At 43.4% G+C, this 20,322-nt stretch overlaps 1 protein-coding gene across 6 annotated transcripts in view; it reads left to right on the top strand.

Annotated features, from left to right (window-relative positions):
- Positions 1-20,322, top strand: part of MIA2 (MIA SH3 domain ER export factor 2) — a 702,601-nt gene that overhangs the window by 506,142 nt on the left and 176,137 nt on the right. For all 6 annotated transcript variants that reach the window (XM_086937351.1, XM_086937350.1, XM_086937349.1 and 3 more), the window contains exons 19-20: positions 13,671-13,772; positions 13,848-13,908. In XM_086937351.1, the coding sequence (XP_086793477.1) occupies positions 13,671-13,772; positions 13,848-13,908 (163 nt within the window). The remainder of the gene's footprint in view (positions 1-13,670; positions 13,773-13,847; positions 13,909-20,322) is intronic.

Below are 20,322 nucleotides of genomic sequence, written 5' to 3'. Positions count from 1 at the left end.
TTCTTATAAGGGGGGGGGGAATGCAAAAGCAGATACCCTTCGAAGTGCTTAGAGGCATTCAATAATATTGAAGTCATTAGCCGCCCGGCCTTCGGGATGTGGGCTAAATGGCAATGTGAGACCTTTTTAATTGTATTCAATACCGCAATGATGATCACCTAACCTATTGATTGAATGCTGCAACTCTTTTTCTTGTGTTTCTGCAATAAAAATTTAATTTAAAAAAAAAGATTAATAAAATCCTTAAAAGTTGTAAATCAAACTAATTTCTTCACTACCCAAGTAGCAGCAATTCGTTATCAAGTTGGCATAGTGTTGCTAACAGAAAAACGGCTAAAGTAAATTCATTGCTTTAACTTTCCCCGCCTGATCCACATGGCAAAAAGAAACCGAGAAATACCAAATACTATCAATCTACATGTATCTGTTGATAACCATCTCAAGATTTCTAAATAATGTCCTGGACCAATGGATCGGCACAGTGGTGTTATCCAAAGAGTATGTGGACAATAGATTCAGTACAGGCTTTGCACGCAGGACATAAATCATCTACCAAAGGAGTCACGCTCCATCCTGAGCAAAATGCCTTGGTAGGTAAGGTCTTATCACTAAACTGTAAAAAGAGCTTTCTTTCCACTGGAGGAGTAATTTCTTTTATTGATGCTTCAAACAGTGGAATTGATTTATGCAGCAAAAAATCTTTTGTTAGCCCTGTTGAATATCCTATTAGTTCTAGTTGGAATATTTTTTTCCAGTGCATTCCTTTCAGCTCTTCCCTCAAAATACCACTCATGGAATCAGGGCTGAGCCAAAAGCTGTCCATCTTTAACCTCTTAAGTAAATCGCGTAAGCAAGAGAACCATCTCAAAGTCTCTGTCTGGGGAGATCTTAAGAGGTCCTTCAAAGCCTCCCCGTATGGGTGCAACTCTGCTACCTTACAAAGCATATGCCAGAAGGATAACATTTTATAATTTACTCTATGCTTTAATTCTTTATGTGCTATATCGAGGTTAAGAGGCACCAGGGGAGTATTGGCGGGGATATCAACCAGTGATCTTAAAAATCGATTTTGTTCTGTACAGAGGCTATGGCCCCAGGAAGGATTCTATAATGTACTCATCATTGAGAATTGGGCTGTGCAACGGCCATAGGACGAGCTTTCCTGGATGTTGGCAAACTTGTGCCTCCTAAAAGATTTTACCAATTTTGACCGCGAAATTAAAATGCACGCTTCTTCGAGATTGCTCCATAAGCCTGCTTTGCCCAACCTGTTACAGACATCCTTTATGCATACAAATCAAGGTATTACCCGGGAACTCAATAGCTCTTTAAGCTCAGACTGATAGGTCGTCAGTTCTGTGGTCACCCACAATCTGCGCCAGAAAGTTATGGGTCTAAAGCCGATCTCTTCCCCAACGGGCCTAATGCCCAGGTCCAGGCGTAGAGGGATGAGGGAGTGCTAGGGGGGAAACCTAACAACTGCCTCATAAAGTTGGTCTCTACCTTGTTCAGGCTACTAGCAGTGCAGGGCCCCCATAATTCTGCCCCATATTATGTAGCACCCTTTGCTTGTACTTTGTAAATCTCAGCTAATGGCCCTGCTGGTTTGTGGATGGAAGTTCTGTACATTTTTGCAATTCCTCCTATGGTCTGAGCAAGCTTAAGGCTTGCTTTAGCCATTTGTGGCCCCCAATCCAGGTTTTCTGTCAAGGTGACACCTAAGTAGTCAAAGACCGACACTCTTTCAAGCATAGTGCCATTCAAACAGGAGTTGGAGTGAGACTTGTTGGCAGCATTGAAGATCATGAATTTGGTCTTCTGTGTATTAATCTCCAACCCCCTGATGTTACAGAAGCGAACACAACTATTGAGGATCCGCAGGATTCCCGTAGGCGACATTGAGAGCAAAAGTGTGTTGTCAGTAAACATCATTGCTGGAACCTTACTACACGCTATCTTGGGGGTGTATTATCCTTAACCTTCCTGAATTTGTGAAACAGTGCATTAATGAATAAACAAAATAAAGTAGGTGCAAGCACGCCCCCCTGCTGTACCTCTTTGTTGACTGGAAAGCGGGGGGCTAAGGAGACAGGGGGGAATCCCCAGATCTCTAAGTACACCCCATAATTTAGCCCTGGGCCCGAGATCAAAAGCCGACTTCAGATCCACAAATATTAAGTAAAGGCTGCCACCTTCTATTGTCACTGTTTTCCAGAAGAGAAGTTGAAGTCTGAATATCTGGTCGACGGTAGAGGTGTTTTTTCAGAAACCTGTCTTGGTAAGGGCTCAAGATCTCTTGTTCTTCCATCCACGCCTGAAGGCGGTCAAGGAGTACCTGTGCAAACAATTTCCGGGTGACTTTGATCAAACTGATCGGCCTGTAATTAGTGGGTAGAAGGGGTGAACCCTTTTTAAGGACTGGGACAACTTCTGCCCCAAGCCAGGTATCTGGGAGTTCCATGCCATTCATAATGGCATTAAATAAGACCCATTGATAAGGTCCCCATATTTTTGGTTTCCCCCGAAAGAAGTTCCCCGGTAATTTGTCCTGACCTGTCGCTTTGTCGAAGGGAAGCTTGTTAATTCCATTTAGCTGTTGCACACTCTTAGGGAGTGAGTTAATGTAATTGAGTTAATCTGGAGTGCCAACGGGGACCAAGCTTTGATAGGTTGAATTTGTGGATCTGGGATTAGCCATTGTGGATCCTCCTCGCTGGGGATGGTGTTAATTGGATCAGCGAGTGGTTCAAATTGGCATTTGAAATCACCCCCTACAATCAACCATATGCTTGGATCAACAGTGGAAATAAACAGGCTCAGTTGTCACAGATTCCTGGCTGAGGCTAACAGTCCGAGTGTAAACATTGATGAAGGCAATTTTTAGCTTTGAGGACAAAGTAAGTACTACACACTGGATATCATTTAACAGGGTAGTCAACAGTTCGGCTCTGCAGCCCAGATGCGAGCCTATCCAAATGGTTAAAGCCCCCGAAGGTCCACCCCTTTCCCCCGAGGTAGAAGGGACTTTAAATGAAGCAAAGCCCACCCTCAGAGGGTCTTCCCGAGCCCAGGTTTCCTGGAACATGTATACATCATAATAGTCCACAAAGACACCCCAATCTAGACAGGACAGTTTACTTCTGAGTCCTGCAAAGTTCTAGGATAAGACCATCATTGTATTACCTTGCACTCTTTTTCTAAATATGCATTCAAATGTATTGGCGTTGGGATTTTGAGTGTCCCTCTTTTGAGAAGTAAGCTGGTTATCCACTGGCCTCGTAGACCAGCCTTCTCTTGGTTTTTCACTCCGGGGGACGGGTAGTGGGGCTAGAGGTACTCCTGGCGATTGTATCCCTGCTCCTTCTGGGCCAACGGTCTGGGGTGTTCTAATCTGAGTCCTTGCTTGTTGCCCCTCGCGCAGGGCATGTTGTCTTAGCATTCTTTTTCCGACAACTGAGTTACAGATCCCTGGTCTGGAGTCAGAGTAACTACTTGTCAATCTACCTCATCCAGGACCCTGAATCGGTTGTTTACTGGAATGTTAAATAGTAAAGGTCTGGGGGGGCATCCCAACTACACACAGTTGGAAAGCTTGGCGGCCATCTGCCTGTTTCTGGAATAATGTAGGCACTGGGTTGGCATTTGAGAGTGAGTGTAAAAAAAAGTCCAGTGGAAAGTGCCTAATCCCTGTGAGTGGTTCCTGGTGGAATGTTTTCTGGTTGAGTAGGTTGCCCACGGTTTGGGGATTTTTAAAGTTTTTTGACTACACAGTCCCCTTGCATTGTTTTTCGTCGGTTTCCCACCCAGCTAACTCTACAGACCATTAGGATTTCCCCTGCCCTTTCCTAGTCAAACTGCCCGTACCTCCCTAACCAGAATAGGAATTTGTTCCGAAGATCCAATTGTGTTTCCATCTGGTCATTTTTTATTGCGGTAACTCCTGGCAATATAGCTACGTACGGGGAAGAGGCAGGGGATATATTTATGGTCAGTAAGTTCACTACTTCAGGCCTACCAGCAGTGCGTTGTCCCTCGCCAACCCACTCAGGCTCCGTGAGCCCATGTAGAGGGGGCTGTTTTTATCCATGCCCCTCTTGGGGGTACTAAAATGTTGTTCCCAGCCTCATAATTGGAACTCCTGCCTGCCTGGTGATTATTGACATTTGGATATCTAATCTCCTGGGTTGTGGTGGGGTCCAAGTTGCTCTGTACTCCCAACGCGTCCAGAGATAACATAGTGTCCACCTGGCAGCCAAAATCATTTCCCCTTGCTACTACATGAGTACTGCTTACGTTGGAATTTACTTGCCAGCTATCCCCCATTGTTACCACTTTTTCTGTACGATTGAGTAGGGGGCAGATTCTTCCCTTACAATGGCTCCAAGTTGGTTCTGTAGGTCAGTCAACAGATTCAATGCCCAGGTAGGGTTATCAATGTCTAATCTAGTAGGGTGGGGGACATCTTGCATTTGAATCAGGCTTCTCGGAATACTCTGCACTAGATGATGGCTCCTCACTTAATTTCTTTCTTTTAGCTCCCACCCCAAGTGCTTGTTTACGCTTCCTGTTCTTTGCAATACTGATAGTATTTTTCCTCTTTAGTGCTACTGCTTTAGGTGCAACTTGGAGTGGGGATGAGGATGGTTCACCTAAAGGGACTGGGGTGGCAGTTTGTGAAATACATAAATCAGACACTGGAATGCATAAATCAGGAATTAGTAACAAGCGCCTCTAAGTGAGCTCTATTTCTATATTGACCACTCCTATAGCCCTCTGTAACATCCTGTCAATTGAAGTTGGTAGCAATGAAGATAGGGGGTGGTTTTGGGCAGAGGTGGTTGCTTCGGAGGGCAGGTACGCTTCCCCATTATTCAGCCTAAGCCGGCCTATGCCACAGCCGCCTAGATGAGAACAATCTAGAGCTGTCGCAAATTACAGTGTAATCTGTGCAATCCAGGTACAAAAATAGTTAAGAACGGCCCACATGGTGGGTGAAACAAGGGAGGGTTTTAATGGCCAACAATCACGTGGCTACGCTACACTCGCCACCCTGCTCAGGCTTTCATAATAATCCTATTGTAGGCAGGCGGTTTAATATCTAGATCTTCAATGTTCGTGTGAAGAAAAAATGTCATAGGTAAAACCCAAACCCTTAGCAGTAGGAGTATAAGAGTCACAAATGATCTGTATGCTCAGGAAAGGACTAATGCCACAGGGAGTGTTCCCTTTTTTGTCCTAGTGCAATCAGGAACAGTTATTGTCAGGTAACTACGTTGAGTTAATCAGAATACTTTAATAGGTAACGCTCACAGGAAAAGGAAGGAGATGAATGTCATTAGAAGGTATTTAGATCAAAAAGTCTTACCCCCAAGCCGACAAAGAGTTGAAGCCAAGGGGGGTGGCCCTGCCCTGCCTCTACCTGTCGCTGACTGCAGACAGGCACGCCCACGCTACGGAAGCCGCAAATTACCTTTGAGCGCCTCCAGGTATGGGAAAAGCAGCGTCTGCCCCTCCTGGCACTTGGAGTTGTGGGGCTTGGAGTCCCCCCTGGCACAAATTGCGTCTTATTGCTGGCGGCTCCCGGCCTGCGGGAGCCGCAAAGTACCTTTGTGCGCCTCCGGGCTCGGGAAAAGCAGCGTTGGTGCTTCCTGGCGCTTGCAGTTGTGGGGCTTGGAGTCCCACCTGGTGTAAGTGGCGTCTGATTGCTGGCGGCTCCTATATACTACATCTCTTTACTGGCCGCAAGACACTTGGGGTGCTTATTAAGTTTTTGACAGGCTGTGCGACATTCTGCCAAAAGTCAGCAGAGGGATGTACTCCACTCGCTTGGCATATTACAGGCTGCTGTATTTAGAAATCTACACCAGACAGGGAAGAACTCTTTTCATTCAGAGGACTCGCAGCAACTCCTCCAAAAATACTGAAGCTTTGCTGTGCAGATGCCATGTTTAGTAAGGCTGAAGAGCAGATTTTTCGTTTTTTTCAAAAACAAACTGCAAAACAAGGAGTTTGTTTCTGAAAAGCAAAAAATAATGCTTGTTATTTGATAGTAGTATTTGTGTAACCCATGGGGGTATTAATGTTATTTACAGTTCTGGACTGCCAGGTTTTCAGTGGCTGTCCCAAGCCGGAAAGAATGATGTTGGAATGTCCACCTTCAACAGGGCTGACGGTCTGAAATCCATAGATCTATGGGGCAATGTCACTTGTGCCTTTGGTCAAATTTTTCCGGCGTCAGACACATGATGGTTTCCACAACTCTATTGAGAGTGGGGGAAATGTAATTTTGGCAAACAGGGTTCTCCACCGTGTTTGGGGTGGAGTACTCTGCCTGCAAACTCTAAATAATCCTGCAAATGTTTGTAGAGGGAGATATTAGATTGCACTTTAGTCTCATGCACTCTGAGTGCTACACCTTAAACAACTATTCTGTTTCACAAAGAATTCTTTTACTTGGCCGATGATTTCTCTTCCTAGTCTGGCGAACAAGTATAAAGTTCATTTGTTTGATACATTTTTTGTTGAAGGACATATAGACCACGTTTTATGGCCTCTGTTTTCTTGCCTTTAATATTCTTGTCTGATGGACTATGTGCTGCTTTTCCCAATATGAATATCCTAATATTAGGGGCCTATCCGTATCTCCCCACTTAACACTTTTACCCGTCCTTTTAACAAATATGCAAAAATCAGGGTTACAGATTTACTATGTAAAGAGTGTGGCATCATTGATTTTGAATGCCCTGAGGTCTACTCTGGAAACTAATAATTAGCTTGAATGATGTGTACTACAGAAGAGCGTCTCCAAAGAAATTCTCTGAAGTCAGCTTGTCTCCCGAAGATTTGGTAACGTTTGATAGGCACCTTTTTCACCATGTCTGTCCTGGTGAGCAGATAAAGCTCCCAGACCAACTCAGTAATGCACCAACTGCCACTGCTGGTCTTCCGAACCCAGAAACGAATTAAGGCCTAAAGAACAAATACTACTTTGGACAGGAAGTATAGAGGTTGGGTAGAGGTGAAACTTCCCCCAAAAATTAGGAACATTATGGAATGCTCTGAAAAGAGCTTTGGCAACAATGTTATGCTTCTACCTGCAAAAGTAGTTTCACTAAGCTTAAAGAGTCCTTTAATTACTTAAAATCCTGGACCATTTTCATCTCAGGAGACCTTGATTAAGATGTTGATGAGGTATGGGAGAGTCCATGCTCATCCCCTGTGGTAAGCAAAGTAATTCCCCCCAAGCACATACAGGTACCTGAAGGAACAATTTGCTCTTTTAATACCCTACGGTAGGAGCCCAGTAGCTTTGGTCTATGCACCGCTTGACCAAAAGACCACGCTCCTTGATTAATGTGGGAAGAAACACTATACAATACCTCACTACACCTCACCCAGCCAAATGTAGACAATATCAAGGTAGGAAATAAATGTCAGAAGAGCATTTTGCATACATCCAGGCCAGTATAAATATGGGCATGTAGTTCACTGTACATCCCCTTCGCTGTAATCTGGAACATGGTTACCTGGGACATGAATCTAGGAGTTGACACACACCTTCAAGGTTAGAACTGCTCAGCTTACCTCGATCAGGGAAAATATTTGTATCTTCCTTTTGAAGAAGAGGAGAGGTTTGTCTATTCTACAAAGGAATAGCCCCCAAAATGTAGATCTAGAGTCAAAACAGCTACATGCCAGTCATAATCTCTTCAGAACCTGCCTCTTGGCCTTTACAGTGCTCCCTGGTTCCCAACCCTGATTTAATCCGGGTTGGTGGCTTAGTGGACTAATGTATCCAAAGTATGGGCTTGTGTTTGACCTCATGGTCACAGGCTCAAATCCTGGTGGGCCCATTCAGCCTTTCATCTTTTTATGGTCGATAACATGAGTACCATTGACTTGAGTAACTATAAACATCTGTTATTCAGTGCCAAGATACCTTTCTGCTGAACGTGCGCTTTACAAATATGTATGTTATGTAATGTTATTTATTAGCATGAGCTAGGATGCTTGATGGGGTTTTCTGGTTTCACCAGCTAGCAGAACGACTAGGAAAGATACAATTGTGCCAGAAGAGGAAGTAATAAAAGTCCTCAAAGGGCTTTTACCTTTCCCCTCCACTCTCTGCTGGCTTTCTGCTGGGCATAATAAACCACATTTACTCTACCCTGGGGGTCGTGGAGAATAACTTTGTAACAAGGACTGGGGGTTCCTCCCATTTTTCTGTTTGCAGGGACTTTATTCAGGACACATAGACATAATAGGTCATGATTCTGGATTCCATTTCTCACTCCCTCTTCCTTTACCCATTATCACACTAGCACAGTCTCTCAACACCACCTTTTGGAGTTGTAGAAATTGCAAAATCTGGGTGGGTTGGACTAACAGAGTGAATTAGAGTTTTGAGCTTTAATTCAGGTTTTTGTGTTGGTTTTCAAGAGGCACAAGAGGATTTTGCACTATCCTGGACCTCATCCTCTATGTTCTCTTTCTGTCAAACAACTCCGTTGTGTCTATCCTGGCCACACCCTCTCAGCTTTTCAAACTACACATCAGTATGTAAAGTAACTGTGTGCTGATCACCAAATATTTGTATATTTCCACATGCCAGCACAGGCCCCTTTCCCTTGGGATTCAACTCGCTGCATAGCGTGATTAAGTTCATGACAAGGTATTGGCGTCCATCTCCAGCATTTCTGATGCGCATCTATGTCTACATGAACAACTGGCTTTTGAAGGCTTTTTGGTATTTTATGCTAGAACTTATCAACTCACATACACTGAGACTTCTTGGCCCTATTAAACAAACAACACAACAGCGAATAAGAAAAAACGGAGATTAGATAGTCAGGGAAGAGATTTAAAGAAACAGTACACCAGGAAATGATTATCGGTTGAATATTAAAGTTGTTAGGGTTTTTTTTTCAGGAAAATAGTATAGAAGAGATTGTTCATAATTCAAGAGGGAGGTTGTTTCATTCTTTAGCGGTGACAACTGACCAAGCCTTATTACAAGTTGAAACAGATTTAGTCCTAGGGATGCTTAACAAGAAATAATTGGAGAAACGCAGTACACATTTAGAAATGTGCAACTGAAATGTGGCGGTCTTAAATTCAAGGGTGTTTAAATAGATGATATAATGCAGTATGACAAGAGATTTTCCTAATGGGTAGCCACAGTAGGGATCTTAGAATAGGAGTGAATTGAATTGGTTCATGTTACAAGCCTAGCTGTGACATTATCTTTAGGCTGAATATGTAACCATTTATAAAGGAGATCCAGAGATATGGAATTTCCATAGTTCAAGTGTCATTGTATCAGGACCATTACCAATCTGAAATGGTGATTGCAGAATTTCCCCAACCATTTGATGTGCAAAAAGTAAAAGATAACGACTTTGTAAATCTGGGTCTCCAACGATGTACGAGTCAGTAATGATTCATAAGATGTGCACCACTTTAACTGGGGTGATGGACACTTCATGGTATTTAGGCATAATGTAAGGGTTCCATTTAGTATGTTATGTGTAGGTATTAAGAGCTCTGTTTTATTGGGGTTAAGTTTAGAAAGTTTGTGGCCATCCATTTCTGTTTTAATCATGATGAAATTTCATTTTTTGGTAGATGAAGATTTGCGGTTTGCCTGTCTGAAAATAATTTGTGCATTGCCTTCATAATTGTAAAATAATGCACCCATTGAATTGAAGGTGTCGGGCGAGATCAGATTCAGAAAGCGTCTTAAAATATAGCTATTCCCCCTGTAGTTTTGGGTCAATTTTTAGTACCATAGGTGCACGCTCTGACTCTCTCAGCACTGGAAAGCCTTACGGTAACTATGCGCTTTATATGTCAAGATAAGAAGATAAGGGAGTATGGTCTAGAGGCAGCATATACACATTGAAAGGAGATAGAACAGATTTCTGTGGTTCTTCATGTTTAATGGACTTTGCCACTGACTGAAACGGAGAGAAGCTAAGTCTGGGAACTTTCAGTGAGGAATTACCCTTCCCGTATCAGTGCATGGTCATCAAGTCCAATTAGATGAAATCTTTGTGATGTGACCAAGACAGCAGAGGGATCAGTATATATACCTCTCACACGTCACCCGGGATTTGCGTTTCGCGCGGCAGCACGTAAAGAACTTATCAGAGTTCCCCTTGTGTGACTTAAGGACCCCTACTTGTAGGCATGGACTAGCCTCGATCTTAGAGTTGCCTTTTCCATGCCCGATTACTGCGCGTTGAACATTGGACCTAACATAGTCCTACCTCCAAAGATACCCGCTAAATAGCACGCTGCCGCATTGGGAGAAAGTGGTTGATTACACATATTCACCGCATTGAGAACATAGGACCTATCTAAATCCTATTGTTGGAGGGACCTAAACAGCAACACGCCGTCTTATTTTGCAGGACCTTCCAATGTACCTTTCTTCCTAATGAAATAATTTAGAAGAAACAAATACTGTTCAGACATACAAATCTCCCAAAAATAATTATATTTAGCTGGCCTTGGGGGTACGATAAGCCGCTTTCGTCTGATCAGGAAACTACCTGTCTTTTAAAATAAGGTCTAAGAACTTATTTGTTCTGGGAATCTTTACGACACGCCTAAGATGTCTATTAATGACAAGAAGAATAAGCCTTGAGGAAGTTACGTTTAGTAACGAAACATGTGTCGGCTGCCTGCAACAGTTGTTCGGGATCAAATCGAAGAACGCGCTACAACACTGCTTATATATTGCATTATGTCGTGTTAACAAGAATTGTATTGAGAAGAACTTTATTCAATGAGACATTAAATCTCTGAATGAATGCAATATTTTGATGTTCTCTTTCTACATATAGACCTAGGTAGTGTTTGTTCTATAGATCAGTAATCAGGACACTCTAAACAGGTCGGGATTGGGAATTCGCTCCGCAGATAACGAATGCTTGTATGATACTAAATATTGGAGTGCCGAGGTACAAGTAGTTTAAAAAAAGGATCAGTATGTATATATATATATATATATATATATATATATGTATATATATATGTATATATGTATATATATATATGTATATATATATATATATATGTATATATATATATATATATGTGTATATATATATATATGTATATATATATATATATATTTGTGTATGTATTTTATATGTGTATGTACATTGTGGACTCTGGAGATCAGCCGTAAGACTTGTCTGCTTCCGCATAGGGACTTTTTTTCTGTTCAACTGCCTCTATTTAACGGTCTTGATAGAAAACGACCAGCAGAGGTCAGTAAAATACCGAATTGCTTTCTGCTGAAGGACTTTCTTTTTTAATTTTTCTGGCAACTGCCTATATTTCACTTTCTTGATAGAAAACGACCAGCATAGGTCAGAAAAACACCAGAATCACTTTAGCATTCTCTAGATTCCAGTCCATAGAAATTGTCTTCTTCGAGCACCCGTAGACAAGAGTATTTTTTCTAATCTTGTATTTTCAGTGATATGACCACCGAAGGCCCTGATTTTAAATTAAAAACAGAGCTTTGGACAATACCATTTCCCGCTGAAGGGCAATACTTCTCTCCATGTGTTCCCATACCTGGTGTGTCACACATCTTTGTGCTTACTTTCCCTCCATGTGAAAGAATAGTAGATGTTTCAGCACCCAGGCTAATGTGCTGCGTAGCTTAATACATATAAGGTCCCAATGGCGAGACCAATTGCATTGCAAATGCTTGTTTGATCTTCCTCTCACTCTTCTTGCCTGGGTCCAGCAACTCTGTTTCGTTGTGTGTTAGCATTTCTATTCACATTTGTCCACTAATATTTTTCAATAACCTTCCTCGTCATTTTCTCTGTTTTTCTTTTGTCCGTTTACAGTTTTTCTTTATTGTATTTTACCATTCCCCACTATTGCCTTGTTGGCATTTAATTCTTTGTTTCAGTCTGTTTTTCCTGCTCTGCCATTCCATTTCTTTTTCACCTTTATTTGTTTGTTTTCCTTTTAAGAGGGATTCATCTCTGCTCCCTAAAATCTGTTCCTCCCATCTCAGTATACATTCTTTGTTTTGTATTTGAAGCAGCCCATTGCAGATCACACAAGTAATTCCGACAGCTGCAATAGCTTCAGCTGCAAATGTTTACAAATCTATTGTTTTCTGTCATAATGCTGTAGGGTATAAGGCTTGTCAATGTTGATTCAGTGTAAAAAATAAGAAGTCAAATCCTGCCATAGATTCGGAAAATGAATGCCCATTTAGTTGCCCTCTGTCACGGTGGCAGATTAAATGAGATGCCGAGGAGTGACACAATTCGGCCTGGGCAGCCAAAGAAAAAGTGGCCCGCATTCGCAGATCTCAACCTTTTGCAATACACTGCTTAGTTAGGATAATGGAGGTAAATAATGGCAAAAATATGCGGTTATAAAAGTATTTTAAAGCTTATAGGTCCAGTGCATCTGTGCAACAACACCTCAGCACTACCTCTGTATCAGCGCAGCGTCACTTTAGCACCACTCAGCACAACTTCTGCATCACTCAGCAGCACCACTGCAGCACAACCTAAGCATCATTCAGCAGCAATTGAGCACCAGTAAAACTCCCCAGCACAGCACCACCTCAGAATTTCTCAGCCCGAGCGCAGCACCACCTCATCACCATCACAGCACCTCCTTCGCATCTGCTCTGTACCAGTGCAGCACTACCAGCGCTGTTTGTTACCCCCATAACAAAAAATCCTTTAACAAACTAGCATTAGAATAGTCAGGAAGAATTTGCTACCACTGCAAGGAGAAAAAAACGAGTTGGCATTTTTTATGATAATTCTATTTTTAATAGGGTCGTTTAGTTGTACAAAATATCTTTTTAGTTATATATAAGGTAACAAAAATGCTTAGAACACTTTTTATTAGAACATTTTAACATGCTGCACAGCAGACATGCTGCTCTGCAACATAACTTAAAGACATTCGCAAAGCCAATAACACTTATAAGGTCCACAAGGCGAGACCTATTGGCTATGCCAATGCTTGTTCATTTAGTGAATGGGATTGGACATACTAATATGTTCCACCAACTCACTGCAGGCCCTTTACTTTAGATCCCTTCCTCTAGACAAAACCCATTCCTTTCTTCAATTCTTCTCTCCAACCTGTCTGTATCTTTAGGTAGACCAAGAGAGAAAGTCTGAGTTGTGGGAGCAGATTCATCGATGAAAACGACTCCAAAAATGTTAGTTCTGATTATCAAAATTTGTTCTGAAGCTTGGCCTTGCTGCTCTGGGCACCCCATGAGTCTAGAGGCAGGAGAAATTTACTAGTGTAACTTTATCACTGTAGTTCTCTAGAATCTATTCAACCAACCATCATCCCTCCTGATCTGAGGTCTGAGGCTAGAATGGTTTTATTCTTCGGAACTGACAAGTCGGAACCCAAGCTAGGACAGTGCCACTAATGGTGAGCAGGATGATGGATGCTCCGTACCTCGTTTTTCAAGTTTTTCCTGGATCCTGTCACTGGAGTGCCCATTTATTTTAAAGTGTTCATCAACGTAGTATTCCACCTTAGTGTTAACATATGATTGCTAAGTAACTGTCTGTTTTAAATGTAAGGTGAGCAGTGCATTTCAGCAAAGGTAAAACTTTATTACGATTGAGTCTAAGTTATTACCATTTTGTTTTTAGGAAATTAACAGTGGAAGAAAAAGATCGTTTACGAAAGGAAGAAAAACTTTCTAAAGTTGATGAAAAGATTTATCATGCTGCTGAAGAGCTGCACAATTATAGGTATTTCTCGTCTAACTCAGAATTTTTTCAAAGCAATTTGTTATTATCTTGTTTTGACTTATTTTGTGTTTGCAGAACACGAGCAAAAGACCTCGAAGAAGAACTGGAAAAAACAATTCGATCATACCAAAATCAGGTATACATATCTATATGGCTTACATAGAGCCTGCTTTCCTGCTTAACTATTATGCAAAAACCTTTCTTAATTCGGGGTACTCTAACTGTAATCTTCAGACAGCAGTATTAGATTATCATATCTGGAACACTTTTAGAATTAGGAAGCTTCTCATTTATAATAGGTTAAGCTTGAACATGCCTCAAAATCATATTTGTGCGATGATCCACTTCTCTTACACTCTTCAAATAATTTTAGATCAAACATCTATTGGACTCATGCTTGATATATCTAGGAAAAAAATCTGAAAAAGGCTAGTATCACTGACTGCTACTTAAGTTAAACAGTAGAAACATAGAAATACTTTCAAAGCTCCCTCTGCAGCAAATGGCTGCCATATATATTACACAAGTTAGGACCTAGTTGCCATAGGATGATTTTTTAGTTTGCCAATAACTTTGTTGCATTTGATGAATCTCACAAAACTTTACAAAAAAAAGTTCATCCACTTCAGCTTCTTCCGTGAAGGTTTTGGGATGATGCACAAGCAGGGCTGAGAAAAAGGGGAGTTCTCAAAACACAATTTTCCCCATAGTGAACTTTATGGATCAATTCTGTTTATTATGGGCAAAGCAGGTCAGTAACATACACAGCTACTCACCAACAACCCAGGGGGGGCGGCAGTATTAAGTGAGGCAGGAGTATCTTCATCAACACAGCTATCCGCCTACAACCTGGGGCCGGCAGCGTCACTTAGGCATTTTAAAATGTAACATAAATACCCCAATCAAACATAATCCCTCTCCCAATAGCCTTCCTTAGAAATAGCTAAGTGGTCTGTAGTGGTGGCATATTGGGATCAACAAGATAGATTCACGGGTATATAGTGTTCTGCAACGTCCTGTTACGGTTGAGCTTTCAGTGGATGTGGCTTCGGGGAGCAGGCTAAGCAACTTTAGGTAGATCGGGCATATCCGTTAGCAAAATTTGGAGAAATTAATGAAAGGTGCTGTTTGGAATAACCGTTAAATACAGTTTCTCCATAGGATAAAACCACAGTTTGTGGAGCCAACTGATATAATCGGGGTTCCTGTCAGTACTGTATAGGGAAAGACTCACCTGATGAGCTGGTCCCAGAGCTAGTTCCATTTGCTTCTCTGGCATAGAGCAAAGTGTTTAGATCAAGGGGTCAGGAAGCCCCAGTATTGTGTAGGCAGGGAATTTTAGAATTGAGGTGTTAAAAGGCGTGGTCAATGTCATTCAGGATTTAAACCCAGTAACTGGTTAATTTCAGGCAGTGTCACAGAAGACGGATTAACGTGCCAATTTCCCCGCACCACCTCCAGTACTCCTTTGAGCGTCTAATTCCAGAAGTCTCACTGGGGACAGCTTCAAGTATGACACTATATGCTATGCTTTTTCGGTGCTTGTCAGGTTATGTTCCATGTGTTAGACTCTATAGTGGATGTCTTCTCACTCTTTGGGAGGAAGAGTTCTGCCCAGCTCAACTTCCTATCTCATCTGCCCCCTATATTTGGTCAGTGAAAACCCTTACCCAGTAGGGCATAAAATTCTGAATCAAGGCGCTTATCATCCTTTTTAAGGACTACCCACTTTTCAGAGGGGGTCCGAGCTCTTCCTGCTTGTGGCTTAATGTCCGGTTGCATCGCCCAGTGTTGTACCTGGAGGTATTGGATACGATATATTTTGTGTAAGACTTAGTCAGATTAAAATTTTTCATAGGTGATGATCCCTTGGGCATCAAATAGGTATCCTATGCATTTGCAACTGCCCTCCCGCCAGTGCCAGAACCCATCCTGTTGCATCCCTATTGTAAAATCTGTGTTGGCCTGAATCAGGATCATAGGGGAGGGGAAGGTAGTAAAGCCTACCCTAATCGCTCCAGCGCCCACGCTTTGAATGATGAGTTAGTTACCTGCAAGGACTATAGGCCCCTAGGCGATGCTAATATGGAAACAAGGGTTCCTTCCATATGTTGGAGCCCACTACAACTTGGTCCAGGAAGCACCAATGCTTTTCAGGGAGCGGTCAGGTCCTTTCTCTTAGCAAACTGAGTTGGGAGGCTTGGTAGTAAAACAGTAGCATAGGCACTGCCATTTCCGCCTTCTTGTGTCGATCAATAGAGTAGGTGTTTGTGGAGACAGGGTTTCTTCCCATCCCAAATATATTTGTTAATTTCTAGTTGGAAGGAACATGAGAATGTGTTTTGGCGGGGTTTAACAAAGGGTCTGAAAGAGATAGAGAACGTGTGGTAGCGTTGTAGTTTTCACTGCTGACATTCTGCCCTTCAATGAGAGGCAGAGGCGACTCCAGTTGGTCCCTGCGGATTTGCGAGATGAGAGTGACATAGTTGATGGATATGGTCTTAGGAATACATCAAGCCAGCTTGATACTGAGGTAAGGTATGGAGTCAATTGCCCATTTTAAAGGAAACAGTGAGCATGAATGAACTATATGAAGTGGGGTAACCAAGATATTCAAGATCGGAAACCTCTGCATATATTTGCTTTAAATCCAAAGACTTCCCCAAATGCCTGGAGTTCGTCCACAAGTGCATGGAGTGAGGACATCGGGTCAGCGATAGATAATATTTCATAAACCGCGTAAAGGCTGATGAGATGGTGTTCAAAGGGAATCCCAGGATCAGTTGTCCCACGACAGTTGAGCTAGGGGCTCTATATACAAGGCAAAAAGAAGTGGGGAGAGGGGACCTCCCTGACGTGCACCCTGTCTGATAGGGTAGGGCAAGGATGTCACCTGTGGACTGTCACTGAAGCCCGCAGGGCACTGTTGATGCAGCGGTCCCAACTGCAACATTTTTTAAATAGAGCCTCTGTCCAGGATCTTTGGGTCTTATTCATTTTTTGCCAGATGCATTTAGTGTTTTCTCCACAATGGCGAGTGGGAATGAAGCCTGCTTAGTCTGGTTCAATCAGGCCAGGCATTTGGGGGTTAAAGGTTAAGGCGATGGGCCAAAATGCCAGTGAATAGTTTAGCATCTATATTCAGAAGGGAAGTATGTCTATAGGACCCACAAAATGCTGGTTCCTTGCCAGGCTTCAGGATTTTGGAAATTGCGGCTTTGAGCATAGTCAGTGAGGTAAATTGAGTTGCCAAGGGCTTGTAAAGGTGTATGAGCAAGGGAGCCAGCTCCTAGCAAAAACTTTGCAGAATTGTGGGGAGAAGCCATTGGGCGCAGGGGACTTCATCGATTTTAAGCGAGCGATGACTGAGATCACTTCCTCTATTGTAATGAGCTTCTGCAGTTCCTCGGAATGCCGGTCAGGGAGGGGGGTGAGTGTGACATGGTGCAGGTAGCTCGAGTGGTACTCGCCGGGGCTATTGGAGCCTGTGTATATAGTGCCATAGAAAGTCTGAAACGCAGATGCTATTTGTGTGTTGGTGCATGCCTCAGTTGTTGGGCCAGTATGGATCACCCGAACTGACCCAGATGGATTTTGGCCCGAAGGCAGTTAGCAAGCATTTTCCCACAGCGATTGCTCCCTAGATAGAATTTATGTTTCAAGCGTGCCATTGCATATTTTGCTCTGTCGAGGCTTAAGCATTTTGACGAGTAACCATGCCTTTTCCAGTTAATACACTGGAGGCCCCAGTTCTTTTGTGTATAGCTTTAAGTTCTGAGACGGTCTATTCCAAGCTCTGTCTTTTTTCTGTTCGGCCGATATCGTCTGCTGCTGTGATGGCAATGAATTCCTCCCTTACTACTAGCTTCAAAGCTTCCCAAAGGGAGGTTAGAGAGGTCTCCCCTATGTCATTATTGTGGAGATAGTCAGCGTTCACCCTGCGGAGATAGTCCACCATGGACTGAGAATGGAGCAGGGAGTCCCTGAGGCGCCAGAATGATGTCCTGAGATGGCTGGAGTTGAGGTGTAACACTAGGGACAGAGGTGCATGGTCCAATAAAGCTTGGGGAGCAATAAATCCATCTGATATTAGGGCTTGCATGGCTGGAGTCCCTAGAAAGAGGTGCATATGGGCATAGGTTTTGTGTTCCATGGAAAAAAATGTGTTGTGGTGGGGTGTAATTTTTGCCAGAAATCCTACAGTCCATCGTAAGTTAATTAGCGTAGATCCTGAGCCGAGAAGGCCCCAGTTTGGTCGTTGCATTGGCCTGAGTGATCCATGTCGGTGTTCATTACTAAATTCATATTGCCACAGATCAGAATGGCAGCATCAGGGGAGTGGAGCACAGGCGCCAGTAAGAAATGTCTTTTGGTGTTCATTGGGCGCATTGATGACAAGGATAAAATGGAAGACACCTACCGTAAGCCTGTATGCCATTAGGAATCCCTTGACTACCTTAGATAGGATCACCTCTTTAAAACCTTTTGACAAAGGAATCACCACGCTGCCCTTTTCAGAGGATCCCGAGGATCAAAGTTGGCGTTGGAACCATCGGAACTGCATTCTAGGGATATCTTTGGGAAGTAGATGGGGTTCTTGTAAGAGGCATATGTCACTGCTGTACTTCTCTAGAAGGGAAAGGACAACCTCTCATTTAATAGGAGTGTTGAGGTTTCGAACATTGAGGTTTGTCATCTTAAGCTCCATGAGAGCAAGTAAAGGGGACTGTGCATGGAGGGTTATCACGAAGTCAAGTGAGGAGCATGACACAGGGAAGCGGCCTAAAAATGTACAGACAGCTGTAGCGGGCACTAGAGACCACAAGTAGACCAACAGAGAAGAAGTAGTAAAAACCAGCAAAGAGCATCCCCTAGGAGCTGTGGGATCAGAACTATAAACTGGGAAATTCTATTGTACATGGCAGTTCGTATTGGGACTATAGGCCGGCAGTGTCAAAGCAGTTGGTCACAATCACAGTTGAAAGGTGGCCCTTCGATATAAAAAAAATATTTAAGGGAGCATGTAGAGATACCCTGCCACAGTGGCCTAGTGTTGGAGCTAAAAGTTAAAAATAAAAATTATTTTTTTACTACAATCTCACAGGCTCGTAGTTTGAAAGCAAAAATGAGGGCTGCCCCTTTTATTTACAAACCCCTGGAGTGGGGAATGCCCTTGCGCTAGTTATTTCTTTTTTAGTAGATGGGGCATGGGACTCTCCTTCCGGTGCCAACTTAGGGCCCCTGGGATCTATATCCCAGGAGCACTATGGTGGCCCATTGCGGTTGAAGACGGTTGAAGACGTCCAGGTACATCCCGCAGGATATAGGTGGCTTATCCAGTGATAGATGTACAGGCACATACCGCAGGCAGGTTGAGTCTCATGAAGTGGTACCACCAGTGCCGGCAGGCATCCGTGAGTGATTTGATTTGGTGGAGTTGACCCTCTCATTGAAAAACTAGTCTAACTGGATGACCCCAACTGTAGGACACCTCCTTGGAGCTCAAATAGCCGATAACAGGTTTAAAGTACCTGTGGTCAGATGGTGTGGCCACGAAACTGGATGGGTTGTTTGTCTCTCTCTACCTGAAGAATGTCCTCTAGGATTTGAAAGTCATGTACACAGGCTAGAATATAGATTTGACAATAGGTCCTCTGGGTCAGCCGTGGGGACTCCTTAGAGGCAATTGTTGTTGCTCCAGGCCGGTTTTCAAGATCCTACCTCTAGGCTTTAAGGTCATCATGTTGCTCGTCAAGGCGAATTATCTCCACTCCACTTCTTCCCCCGCATGGTTTAATTATCTTCCAGGTTGTCCCCCGATCGCCTAATGAGATCAAGTCGCGTCGCAACACTCATCTCCTGGGAGAGGTCCCTCTTGAGGTCTTGAATAACAGTTTTTAAGGAATCAAAAAGGGAGACCAAGAAGGCCACTGATCTGAAACTGAGGATCCCCTGGCGTCAGGTTGCGACAGAGGCTATAGGTTGGGGGCTGTCTTTTGCAGGGGTCGGAGTGGCGCTGGTGAACATCTCTCGCACTAATTGGTTGCATTTGTTTTTAGCCACTGCCATAGTTTGGGGCCCCACTGTGGGCCAGGATCCTGGGGGTCCCAGCAGTAGACTAGGCTCTCCCCTAAAGAACCCCCATCAGCTACAGTGCTCAGATAAGCAGGATAGGTGGTGGCCAGGAAGCTTATGCACAACAGTTAGGGGTGTCGCAGCGTAAGGCAAAAGCAGGAATTCAACAGGGGTCACATGGAGCCCATGGAGCGAGGCATTTCAGATCCTGTAGAGGTCACATAAGACAGTGGACCAGGTGCATCAAACTCCCTTTCCTCATGAGTATGCTTGTAGGGTGCAGCAAGTATGGGCTGCCCACCGTCCCCCCGCTTTCCCCCACCACGTCTCTCTGTGTTGTGCAGTCGTCAGAACCCCACTCATCCATGGGCAGTTCACCAATCTTCGCTGTCTAGCTGTCTCGGACTGTACTCATGCATGCAGGTGGTCCACGCTGCTGAGTTGGAAGTACAGGGGGCCTCCCATCTCCTCTTAG

Source organism: Lissotriton vulgaris, chromosome 9 (assembly GCF_964263255.1).
Source record: "Lissotriton vulgaris chromosome 9, aLisVul1.2, whole genome shotgun sequence".
Classification (NCBI taxonomy): domain Eukaryota; kingdom Metazoa; phylum Chordata; class Amphibia; order Caudata; family Salamandridae; genus Lissotriton; species Lissotriton vulgaris.
This window is presented reverse-complemented; position numbering and strand designations above follow the sequence as displayed.